Source organism: Orycteropus afer, unplaced genomic scaffold, assembly GCF_000298275.1.
Source record: "Orycteropus afer afer isolate SDZICR_OR568_19922 unplaced genomic scaffold, OryAfe1.0 scaffold00142, whole genome shotgun sequence".
In the NCBI taxonomy this organism is placed as follows: domain Eukaryota; kingdom Metazoa; phylum Chordata; class Mammalia; order Tubulidentata; family Orycteropodidae; genus Orycteropus; species Orycteropus afer.
The window spans coordinates 2,515,895-2,529,163 of record NW_006921729.1 but is presented as its reverse complement, the minus strand read 5'-3'; the positions used below and the strand labels follow the sequence as shown (position 1 = coordinate 2,529,163).

Genomic DNA, 13,269 nt, shown 5'->3' with positions numbered 1-13,269 from the left:
ATTCAACACAATCATGTTGTCATGTGGAAAATATGAAACATAATTTTAATTGAAATTGGCCACATAAACATTAAAGTACAAGTCAGTCTGTTTGGTGACTGAAAACTGTAAACTGTGCATTAAGAAGCAGCACAACAAAGAATCTGTAAATGGCATCTTTTGGAGTAGTCTTTGTTAACCATGTTTGATTATGCCCCTCTGGCTGAGATACCCCAGCTTGCATTTTTGGTTGGGGACAGTGTAGGGGAGTAGAGTGAAGGAGCAATTTACATACTGGGAGGACCACTGGAACACTTTGGTGCACTGAGCATGCAATGTGCCAGCCGCTCTTCTTGTGGCTTCACACTGGTATCATCGAACTGTCTCAACTCTAGAAGTAGGAAGTCGCTGTCCCATTTTATAGATGAAACTGAGGTTCATAGAGCTTACCAGACACCCAAAGCCACTTGGTTAGGAAGTAGGGGAGATGGGATTGAACTCAGGGTTTTCTGATTCCAAAGGGGAGATGCAGTGCTTTCTGTTCACAGAAGAAATGGTGAAAAAGACAAAAATTGACTTCATGGAAGGGCCAAGTCTAGGAACTGAGCCTAGATGACTCCAGAAAAAATAAAGTTGTAACTTGTCTTCCTGATCATTTAGTATTCACTTGGGTAGATTTATTCAGAAGTGCAAGTGTGGTTGTAGTCATGAGGCGTGGGGTCTGCTCTTGACCAAAAAGTGACAGTCCAAACTGGGGCAAGGGGAGCCAGACTCTTCCCTAGCACTGGCTGGGCTCCATGGCTATCCAGAAAGTTTTAGCAGACACTTTATAATAAGTCAGTCATTTCTTTTCCAGACTGGATAATTACACATGTATAGAGACTCTTTTATCCAGGAGTTCAGTGACTTCCCATGTGACTGAGGGACCACAGGAGAAGGGAAAGGAACACCAGGCTGAGAATCAGCAAATCTGGGCACCATTCTCGGCTCAGCCATACGAGATCTTGAGCAAGTCATTCCTCACTAGAAGAGGCCTGGTGGTTCTAACTGGGGTGGGGGTGTGCATGCACAGTAGAACCTCTAGGGTCTTTTTCAAATTATTCCCCCCTGCCCCTATCAGCAGAGTCCCTGAGTGTGACAGTTAATGCACTTGGCTGCTAACTGAAAGGCTGGAAGTTCCAGTTCACCTGGAGGCAGTGTTGAAGAAAGACCTGATAATCTACTTCTCAAACACCAGCCATTGGAAACCCTACAGAGCACAGTTCTCCTCTGACACACATGAACTTACCATGAATCAGAATCGACTCAATGACAACTGGTCCTGGTGCTGTACTGTCCCCATCAGCAGGGTAAGGGGAGTCATTGCTGATGGCCATGTGCCACATGCATGAGACAAATGCCTCTCTGGACAGATGGCTCCCATGGCAGAAGCTAAAAGGCCCAAACATTTGCCCTGCTAAACCATCAAGGGAGTTTTGCTCACTCAAGCACATTATTTCTTACAACAAAATAAAAAGCCAAATAGTCCTCAGTCATCACTGGGCAAAGACTATCATGTTCTCTCATGAAGAGTGCAGGTCCCCCAGAAAAGTGCCACCAAAAAAAGTGTTCTGAGTGATTGAACAGAGACTTTATCTCAGACGGAAGCGCCAAGAAGAATCAGGGGTCTAATACTGACCCCCAGTATTAGAGAAGATGTTGGTGGAGTGGTTTCTCACTTTTTTAGTAGCTCAGCCTTGAACTCCCTTCCTGGGCTGGGGCGTCCTTCCTGTGTGAGCCTTGGGGTGAAACAAGTTTCTCTTGCCCACTACCAAAGACAAAATTGCCAGTGACCTGCTCTTCTTTAGGTCCCCTCGCAGCCCAGGCACAGTTGGCAAGATTCTCCTGCCCAATTCCAGAGCAAGAGACAAAGAGAAGCCAAGGACAAGTGTGTCCAGTGTCCAAGGCCAGCTGAGGCAGCCAGGCTACCACACACTAGGCTCTTCCTGTGGCCTGCCAGCCTGTGGTCCTGGCCCCTGGGGTCCTTTGACTGCTACTACATCCCCAGTCTGGTTTTCCAGGTGTCCTGCCAATTCTTAGAGCTGTGAGATATCTTTCCAACCCAGTCAAATTCTGCTGAAGTGAGGCAGAGGTGGTCTCCTCTGTTTTCAACTAAGATCTTTGCCTACTGTAAGCTCCACATAGCAATGACTTACTTATTCACTGGGATATGCTACCTGTGGATGGATCATGTTATCCATAGATTTTTGTTATTTTAAAATATCAAGAAAATCCTTGTGTGATTCATGCCAGCTTCTCATACAAACTGAAGGTGGTGGTGGCTTGGGGTAGCTGGGAGGATTCTATAGACTCTTGGTTTGTTCTGGGGGAGTTTTCTGGCCTCGGTTGTTGGTAGTTCTCTTTAAAAATATGGGTTACTTGCTAAATCTTTGTCCTCATCCATGGGCTCCAATGGCCAATCCAGAAAGCTTACATTAATATCTTCTGAAGTCTAACCATGACTGTGTGAATAGGCTCCAAATGACTCTGGACCATCATATTTTCTTTCTATAATAACCTTTTTGAGATGAATTCTTTTTCTTTATGAGGACAAGCTTTCCAGGGCATGATCAGCTATATTCTCTTTATAATTGTGTGGACCCCTCCCCATACTTTCTTTCCTTTTCTTCCCTCCTCCCCCACCTCACTCCCTGAAAAGTAAGAAGACTTGGGCTAAATTATGAAATTTAACATATTATCAGTACCTCCCAATCAGCACCTTGATTCTCTTCTCACAAAAATCTCACCTGGAATGATCAAGTCTGGATACAAAGCCAGGTAAACTCAGGATAGTTGGTCTTGGACACATGCTAACACCCCACCTGGGAAGTACCTTGAATATATTTATTGATAGACAAGGGAAATACTTCAAGAATCTACTAAATATTTCTAGGTATTTGTCCAAATTCTCTGTAACAAGTATTACTTATACCATAGCATAGAAATGAAGACATGGAAAACTACAGGAAAACAGTTTGATTTTCCTATCAGTTAAATTTCTCACCATGTACAACTGACGTGATTAAAAATCTAGGTATTGTTTTCTTCTTGTCACCCACACCCTGCTTGATACCAGCTGCAAATAAATTTCCTGTTCATTGCAAGGCCATAACAATTTGGTACCTAATCTAAAATCTTGTGAAATTTTGCCTGATTTCAGTTTGGTGGCTAGCCCTCTGTGGAAATTCCCTTCAGATGGACAGTTGACGGAGAGCCAGGCACTGAAACAATGATGCAGGAAAGAACGTGTTTGTTCTAAAAAGGCAAACCTTCCTACTCAGGAAAAAAAAAAAAATTCTGCCTGGATAGTTGAGAGCAGTTTACAGAACTTCATCTTAACTCATGGGTTGAAAAGCCAAGTCATGGAAACAAGGGACAAGGGGGCATTCTGGGATTCTGATGTGTTTAATTTTTTCTCAGGAGTACGGGGGAAAAAAAAAGTTGAAACAAGAGTTTCTGCCCAAGAACTCTTGATAATGAAAATACCACCACTGTATCCAAAATGAAATAGTAATTAATGGAAGTGGTATTTTGGGAGAGTACAGATGACTTAGAACACAAAAATGGGATGTCAAGTGATGTTTTCCTGGATCCCACAGTTTAGTCTTCTAATAGAAGGCAATATTCCCAGTGATTTTTTCCCCCCATCTACATAGGGATTTCACCTGTAGAGAACCTGTTAATTATTTCCACTAGCTCTGAATTGGAAACACTGTGATCTATTAGAATATTCCAAACATTTCCTGTTGGGCAGATAATTCATTCTATAAAACTTTTAAATCAGAACTATTCCAATGAACAATAGGAGCTATGATGTCGTGGTGGTTAAAGCATTGGATTGCTAACCAAAAGGTTGGTGGTTCAAACCCACCAACCATAATGCAGGAGAAAGATGGGGCAGTCTGCTTCCATAAAGATCTACAGCCTTGGAAACCCTGTAGGGCAGTTCTGCTTTATCCTATAAGGTCATTATGAGTCGGAATCGACTTGATGGCAGTGGGTATGGTTTTATGCCAATGAGCAGCAAACCACTACTCACTTCCCTGGTAAAGTTTTGAATTAGTAGTTAAAAGGCCAAGGGCAGGGAGGAAAAGGCAAAAGCCAACTCCAACTATTTGACCTGTCAGAAAAGTTGGCCTTAAGTAGTGAAGGGCTCTGGCATTGTTCCATTTAATTCCGTTCAGTTTCTATTATTAAGATGACTACTTGGACAATTTCTGGATGTGAATGGAGGGGTGAAGGTCCCCATTTGACATTCTTTTGCTGCACTGAGTATGGAAAGCCTAATCCTTTGTGTAGATTTAACATCCCTCACCTACTCTGAGCATTCATATTCATTCCTCACTGGCTGATATTCTCATCTCTTGCTCAACAAAAATAGAAGCAGGACTGAAATATTATTGAAGTACCCAAGGATTTATTTTCTATATGAATCCTTCCCATCCAGGGTCTTGTAAGAGTGAGCTCTGGTTGACTCCCATCCTGATAATTAAAAATTTCAGAACATCATCACCCTAGCTGACTCCTTTGTTATTAATTGGCGTCAGGTCAATTCTGATTCAGGGCATCCTATGTGTTCCAGAATAGAACTGCTCCACAGGGCTTTTCTTGGCTGTAATCTCAAGAGAAGGAAATAGCCAGGCCATTTCTTCTGTGGTGCCAATAGGTGAGTCTGAACCACCAACCTTTAGGTCAGCAGTGGAAAGTAAACAGTTTGTGTCACCAAGGACCTTTCCATCCTGACATTTAGATGTGTGGCATCTCCACTGCGATCAGAAAATTAATTAACCATCTTTTCTTTGTAAGTAATTATTCTGTACTAATTTATCGCTTTTGTAAATTTGTCACAACAACAGTCTACATTGACTCTTCCAAGAGAGAGTAAAAGATCCCTTGAGAGAAGGTAAATTCCAAGGAAGAGGATGCAAAAAGATAGCATCATGGCATGGCATGGCTCGTTGGCAAATGCAGTTTATCTGTTGCTCCTTCCCTTTTCTATTCACCCAGGATCTGAGAATGTGGGTGCCAAACAAAATATAAGCATTTCCACCCCGCCATGAGAACAACAATAAATGGCAGTAAACTTCCACAACATACCTTCCCTCGGCCTCTCCAAGGCCCCCACACCCCCATATCCAAGCCTCTTGGTTCACTTTACCCCCCACGTCTGAGGCATGAGTGCCAACCCCAGTTTAGGGAGGAGGACAAGGGAGTATGTAGAGAATGCAAGTGAAGTTTCTAAGGCTTGGTCATTTGCATGTGACCTCTGTGAGTTATTCAAACAACGTGTTTTGAAACACTCAGTGTTTATCCGTGGGGCAGTCTGATTGGAAGCCAGATGAGGTTTCAGGGAAAGGTCTGAGGAAGATAAAAATAGTTCTGGCTTCAGAATGGAGATCCAAGCCTTGTCAAGGGTTACTTCCAGATTATTTTTCCTTTGGCCAGCCACAGCAGGGTGCTTTCACACCAGGGTGGGCATCCTAAGGCAAAATGCTATCACAATAACAGGAAGCTGCAGAAGTTCCCTATGGGGACCTGGAGGCCAAGGCAGGCATGGTTTTGTTGGTCTTACCACAAACCTGACATCTTGGCTTGGAGACTGTCTTTACTCTCAAATTCCATCCAGCTCCAAGTCCCCCAGCTCCCTTCACCCTCTGAGAATGGCTGTCCCAGAGGTGACCAACTCACCGTCATCTCTTCTGGATTCCCATTGGCTATCTCCACCACCCTTAGGGAAGGATCCACCTTCACTTTGGCTCGGGTCATAAACTGGATGACAGATGAACTGTCCTGTGGAGGAGACAACACAATTAGCTGTAAGATTTTTCCATCAGTAAAATGGCTGGGCTTGAGCTATCAGGCACAAGTGAAATTCTGAGATTTCATGTAGAACATCCAAAAGAAGAGACACATTTTATCACTTAATGAATTATTTCTCCATCCTAGACACCTAAACAAAACATACTAACCAGTTACCATAGAGTCAATTCTGACTCATGGTAACCTCATGTATGTCAGAGTAGAACCATACTCCATAAGGTTTTCAATAGCTGTTCTTTTTTTTTTTTTTTTAATTAGATGGCCAGGCCTTTCTTCCAAGGCACCTCTGTGTGGACTCAAACCTCTTACTTTCTAATTATCAGCTGAGTATGTTTACTGTTTGCACCATCCAGGGATTCTACGTAAAACACAGATTTCTAGTTTCTCTCTCAAGAATTCTTTCATATCATGATGCTTTCTAAAAAACTGTAGTTTTGCCAGTCATCAAGACATGCAAGCTTGTGTGTTGTTATTTCCAAGCAGTGAGAGCCAGATATCTGGATATTGGGTATTACCATATTCACAAAAAATTGAGAATAAATAAAGATGTTTAATTGCAGACAATAAATCCAGGCCTGGCACTCCACAGAAGGCATCTGATTTACATTTTTAAGTATCTTTTGGCCTGACCACAACACTTAAACTTTCCACATGATATGTGTGTGTGTGTATTTAACTCTTTTCTCTTTAATTAAGTTGTTCTGGAGTCAAAGTCATTTAACAACAAAAGAAAGTTCTTAGGGAGACATGAGAAGGGAAAAGTACATGGTTAATAAATGAAAAAATGTGGATGTGAAAAGCAATGGCTTAAAGAGAGAGGGGAGTCCCCAGGTGAGGCAGATGGTTAGCGTGCTCAGCTGCTAACCTAAAGAATGGTTTTCGAGACCAACCAGAGCCACTGAAAACCCCAGGTAGCACAGATCTACTCTGACACACAAGGGGTCATCATGAGTCAGTCGACTTGATGTTAACCGGACTAAGAGCACATCTGAGACTCAGGAAGAGTTGATCAGCCAGGGGCAGTTAGTAGCCTTGGCACGTGCTCAGGTTCAAAGCCACTGTTCCAGATAACTAGAAAATGGCTCCAAGGCAGGGATAGGAAAGGAATTTGCAAAAAGACAGGGGTTGGCAGAAATATGGCCTAGAGAAGTGCCAGAACCTTGAGCCAGTGGTACAGATGGTGCCATACTGATGGTAGTGTGCAGATGCTGCCTGGCTGCCATGGTGGAAACAATGGGCAGGCACTTAGAGCACTCAGTGTTCCCCCTGCAGGGTACCTGGGCCTCTGCCTGCAAGGTGCCCTGTGGTATAGCCACCCGCATTTACTCTATTTGCCTGTCATACACAGAGGTTTGGGCTCACATACCAGCTTTGACCTACTTCTGGTTAAACCTACCACAAACGATGAAAGTGGAGAGCTCACCCCATAGAAAACAGTCTCAGTGGGGCCTTTCACCAGAGAAACCACAAGGACCTTCCTGGGGTGACACATGGGGATCCTGCTTTACATACATTACCTGGGAGTTACTCATGACTCATAGTTCTTTTTCAAAAGATTTTTAAATGCTTCAGGAGGCTTGTCATTCAATGGAACTGCTCTAGTTAACGCATGTGAAGCAGTAAATGATTTTGGATACAAATAATCTTTTACCAATTTATAAGTTGTATAAACTTGTGATTTTATGTGTCAGAATATACTGTATTTTCTATCTTGTTTATTAATCATTATCACTGTCAGCATCACTTTGGATATTAATAATAATAGTGATGATAATGGTGATGACTGCCAAATTTAAAGGCCCCTGTGGTTGAGGACTCAGTGAAGAAAGCTTTGAAGTCTGGAAAAAGCACACATTTTTTTTTTTTTTCCCAAAAGATCTGAATCCTCTGATGATTTTAAAAATCAGATCCTACACTTCAAATAAAAACCTGAGGTCAAAACAATGAAACCTCAAATTCCCTTGCCTGGGGCCAGACCTTGAGGTCAAAAGGAAAATAAACACAACTCTAGGCCTAGGCAACCACAAGGCTGGCACTGTTCCCCATCCTTAGGGAGTCTGGCTTCCAAGCTGTTCCCTTCCTTGTCTCCCAAGGGAGATCCTGTCTGGCTCCAGGGGGCACTGGCACTACCTTCCACTCCAGGAGCAGCTCCTGCCCCATCTTCCAGGTCAGCCTCATTCTAGGCTCTTCTCAGCACCTGGAATTTCTGCTGGTTTCTGCTGAAAAGGCACTCAAGAGAATGATCCTCTAACACCCACACATGACACCCATGGCTTATATTTCTTTTTGGCTGGCCTCCAGTGAACTGTTGGCCCAAGGGGAAAACAGTTAGGAGAGCAATTCCTTGGCAAAAGGTCAACGCTGGTGAGACAGATGGAGGGAGGGAGGGAGGGAGGGACGGAGAGAGAGAGAAAGAGAGAAATAGAGAGAGAGAGAGGCAGGCAGAGGAATCAAGCCACAGAGTTGTGCACAGGGAAGTTCTGATGCTTTATGTCTAAGTGTAAATGACCAAGGTACAAGCAGCAGCCATCTTGGCTGAGAGAAAAGGAGAAATAAGAGTGAGTTCCTACCATTAGGGTTCTGCCGACAGTGGCAAGAATGACAAGGAAAATAAAACTGTCAGCAGTGCCATTTGTAAAGAAGACGAGAGGATGAGTGGGTATGTAGAATCAAAGTCCCTCCAACCTGACGTGGGATCAATGCCAGGAAGGTACTTCCCGTGCCGTGGGACTTCCAGACCAGACCCCCTTCTGGAATCGCAGGAAGGCCAATGGTGTTCCGATTCACTCTTGGTTCTCTCCCAACACTATCCTTTGTAAAGGGAGAGGTACAACAGGAAAGAACTGCTGTGGGATGCAATTTTCCCTAAACCAGTTTCTCTCCAAAGCAAACACTAGACACTAGAACTGGGCTCAGGTCTCCATGGGTGTGAGGGGATCCCGTATCTCCAAAGCTGTGTGTTCTCAGGTCAGAATGGTGCTGCCACGCCTGATTTAAAAAATAACCATGGAATGGCTTCCAGGAATATTCATTCACATACTAACAGGTTTACAGGGACTACCACATTTAATCTTTCAAAGGAAAATAAATAGACTCTCTGTGGCTAACACCAATTTTGTTTTTTCTTCATATGTAATTATTTTCATAGCCTCTTCTTGGAAGTGGTCTCTCATACTCAGCAGTTCTTAAAATAAATCAAGGGAAATCTGTATGATTCTTCAAGGGCTACCAATTCACTAACTGAAGTATTTTTTATGAACCATATTTGATAAACCCATAACAGCAGAGTGATCTGAGGTTCAACAGTTGGCATTTCCTGAAACAAGGTAATATCTAAACATGGGGTTAGCAAACTAGACTCTCAGGCTCAATCTGGCCCCCTGCTTGTTTTGTAAATAAAATTTTATTGGAATACAACCATGCCCATTTGTTTGTATATAATGGATAGCTGGCTTAGAGCAATAATAACAGAGTTGAGCACTACAGATTTTAAAATAATTACTATTGTGCCCTTTAGAGAAAAAGTTTGCTAACTCATGATCTAAAATGTGTTCCCTGGACCAATAGCATCAGCCTTACTTGAGAAGCTGTCAGAAATGTAGCAGCTCAGACTCCATCCCAGGAATTTGTGTTTTAACAAGAGTACCAGGTGATTCTGATACAAACTTAAGTGTGAGAAACTTAAATGTGCAAACAGAACACCTGGGGAGCTTGTTAAAATGAAGATGCTGATTCAGTACATCAGGTGTGGAGCCCAAGATTCTGCATTTCTAACAAGCTCCCAGATGATGTTGATGCTGCTGGTCCTTGGACCTCACTTGGAATAGTGAGGGGCTGGTATTTTCCCCTGGCACCTTCTAGCAGCAGAATTACCAATAGCAGTGGCCAGGAAAGTCTTATAGGGGAAAATCCAGAGCTTGATGAGGAAACCAATTCAAAATGCTTTTAAGTGTACCCTGAGCATGCAGTTCCCCATGACTGACCTTTTTCAATATTTCTGTGTTTAGCAGCATGTAAACGTGGACAGTACGACTTTCTTCTTTAGCAATCGCACTAAGGTTACAGTGCACTGTTAGGCAAGACATTCCAGGTTTTTCACAGTCCTAAGAAGAAAAATTAGAGAACTGTCAAATGGTATGAAGAACAGAGACAAATCCACAGCAATTCATAAAGCAATGGCCTCCATGAGTTTCGATTTTCCCATTGACTATGAGTCGGGGCCGACTCGACGGCACATAACAACAACAACAACAACAAAGGCAACACTAAACTCACTGTCGTGGAGTCAAACCCAACTTGGGTTTCCAAGGCGGTATCATTATGGAAGTAGATTGCCCAACCTTCCTTCTGAGGAGTGGCTGGTGGGTTTGAACCTCCATCCTTCTGGTTAGCAATCAAATGCCTTAGGCACTATGCCACCAGAGCTCCAAAGGCAACACAAAAATTGATAGGAAGATGTAATCATTCCTTCTTGTCACCAGAGGGCGCGCTAGGGATTTCCCACTCAGAGCATGCCTTCAAGACAGACATTCAAGGGACTGAGAGAAAGTTGCTCGGTCAGTTAATTCTACCAGAAAAAATTGATTTCATAAGGAAGAAGAAAAAAAAAAAAAAAAAAAACAACTTCTTTTTCAAGAAGAAAGCCATGTATATTTTCCAAACATTATTCTTATGAGTTTTGAACACAGATCTGTTTCCTACATCATTATGTAATTCTTGCCTATGCAGTGGCAAATACGCTTTTCATGCCTATTTTTTTAAGCGGGGCAAATTATAGGCTAAGGAACTAAAGAAACACAATCAAGATAAGGGGAATAGAGGCTTTGAAGAAAATATTATGATTCTATCTTCAATACCTTCACTTATTTTTTAAATTTAGGTATACCTTACATACAGTAAGCAGAACAAATCTTTAGTGTACATTTTGATACATTTGTATGTGTTCATACTGGGGAACCATCATTCAGATCTATTGTCATAGATTACTTTTGCCTATTTTAAAACTTCCTATAAGTGAAATCTTATGGTATGTGTCCTTTTTTCCTCTGGCTTTTTTTACTCAAATATGTCAATGAGTTTCAGGCACGTTGTATGTGGCAGTTTTTTTTCTTTCCATTTTTCATTCCTGTGTAATATTCTAGTACAAGGAAACACTATAATTTGTTTACACATTCTCTTTTTGATGGACATTTGGGCTGTTTCCAGCTTTGAGCTGTCATGAATAACACCGCTGTTGAACATTGTTGTCCATGTTCTTTTGGGACACAAGTGCTCATTTCTCTGGCACCCAGGAGTGGAATTGCTGGGTCATAGGGTATATATACACTTAGTTTTAGTCAATACTGAAACTGTTTCTAAAGTGGTTGTACCAAAAACTTTACTCTTGTTTAGACTCAAACTAGTTGGAGTAACTTTTTACTTTGTGCTTGGTGGATTGCAAAAGTTTCTATTTCCAGGCCTGGAGTTTGGAATGCAAATTTAATCCCTGATCAAAACCTCAGGCTGAGAAATAGGAGCCGACTACAGTCTTTGTGACTTTATAAGTCAACTGATTAAAACCACATTTGGGAAATAATAAATGCCAAATAGAAAACTGACCCTTCATCCCATACTTGCCTTCCTACTGAGGACCACCCATGTCACCACAACCACTAAGCAAATTCTTACCAAGACTTTTCTTCCAGATTTTGTGAAAAAAGCAAATATTGTGTGGAAGATATTTTCTTGTTCTTGAGGAATGATGCATGGGGTTGGATTTTTCTGGAAAGAGCAGTTTCCCTTCTCTTGGCCTACCTGGAAATGAAAAGAGGTCTGTCAGAGTGGTCAGTCCCAAGAATGAACCATGACCCTGGACTCATCATTGTAGAGGTGGTAGCCAAACCAAACCAAACCAAACTCAATGCTGTTGAGTTGATTCTGACTCATAATGTCCTAGTAGAACTACACCCTAACGTTTCCAAGGCTATAATCTTTATGGAAGCAGACTGCTACATCTTTCTCCTGCAGAGTGGCTGGTGGGTCCAAACTGCTGACCTTTTGGTTAGTAGCTGAGCACTTTTAACCACTGTACCACCAGGGCTCCTTGAGGTGGTAGCAGTAGAGTCTAAATTAAACTTTTTTCCCTTGTCCATTCTCCAGTGGAAAATAATGGCTGAAAAGCTGGAAGGCAGAAGTTATAGCATTAACAGAGCCAAGGAGTAGAAAATGTGGATCCTATCTAAGTCCCAAAATAATTAAGATGGCACATAAGACGCAAATGAGATATGACCAGGAAATGGTATGAGTGAAGAACAAAATAAACCTTATGCTTTATGGTGTCTAAAGCACATTAACAAATGTCCTTATAGCAACTCTCTCAGACAGTCATTGATGCTCCTTGTCCAGATCAGAAAACTAAGATTCATGTTCAGTCATTTGCAGAAAATCAGAGTCAAGAAGTGAGGGAGGTATGTCTGAGACCAAACCTTACGTATGGTTCATTGCTGGTGGCTTCCAAACTCTGTTCCATGGAACCCCTAGGATGCTGTAAACCCCTAGGAGGCCCCAGAAGGAGGGAGAAATGGCATCATGCAAGACTGCTCTGGGCTCCCATCTCTGCTCCAAGTAGAACATTAACCACATATGATGTCATTTAAAGCCAGGGTTCTGCTACCAAACAAACAACACCTTGGATAGCCACTGCACTTAGCCACATAGAAACGTATACTCCTAATGAGCTTTTGGTGAACTGACCAATTTTGCATCTGACAGTAATGGCAACAGAGCAGAGCAACAGGAGACAAAATGATGGTCTACAGTCTAAAAGCACAGTCTACAGCCTTCCAAGTTGATTTCTTTACGAGCAACACTATTTTTGATGCCTAATTTGAGGAACTGTTGAAAAAGCTAAGTCTTTATACCTCATCATATCACACTGGTCAAAGCAGAAATTTGAACAGGATTTAAGGTTGAGCCACAAAATTAACAATAAATAATTCATGATTTAGGACTGTGTTTCCAATCCCATTTCTAGACAGAATCATCTGTTTAAACGAAACTCTCCCGCCTGTGGTGATCCTGAGTGAAACATAGCATGTTTGTGGCTTATTCAAGAATGTTTCAACTTCTTATTTATGTTAGGGAGCAAAGTTTAGTTAATATTTTATATAAAGAAACTTCTAACTTTAAGCAACAATGTTAATCAGTTAATAATGGCCTGTAAAACAAGATACACACTCCCTCCCCCTCGCCCAATTTGCTAAATAAATTTGTTTTATTCTTGGCCTGAATACATTCCAGGATTTACTATATATGCCTGCAAATAAATAAGATGGTTTATTTTCCAAAATTAACTATTAGAAAAGAGGGTGTTACTTAATATTGTCCTTTAAAAGTCTCATAATTTGGGACTCTCACAATTACTCTACCTGAACTACAAAAATTGGGGTGGCA

General features: G+C 41.9%; 1 protein-coding gene across 1 annotated transcript in view; it reads right to left on the bottom strand.

Annotated features, from left to right (window-relative positions):
* Nucleotides 1–13,269, bottom strand: part of ITGA9 (integrin subunit alpha 9) — a gene marked incomplete at its 5' end in the record, with an annotated part of 538,072 nt that overhangs the window by 29,916 nt on the left and 494,887 nt on the right. The window contains 3 exons of the mRNA XM_007945751.1: nt 5,707–5,808; nt 9,822–9,941; nt 11,506–11,631. Of these exons, the coding sequence (XP_007943942.1) occupies nt 5,707–5,808; nt 9,822–9,941; nt 11,506–11,631 (348 nt within the window). The remainder of the gene's footprint in view (nt 1–5,706; nt 5,809–9,821; nt 9,942–11,505; nt 11,632–13,269) is intronic.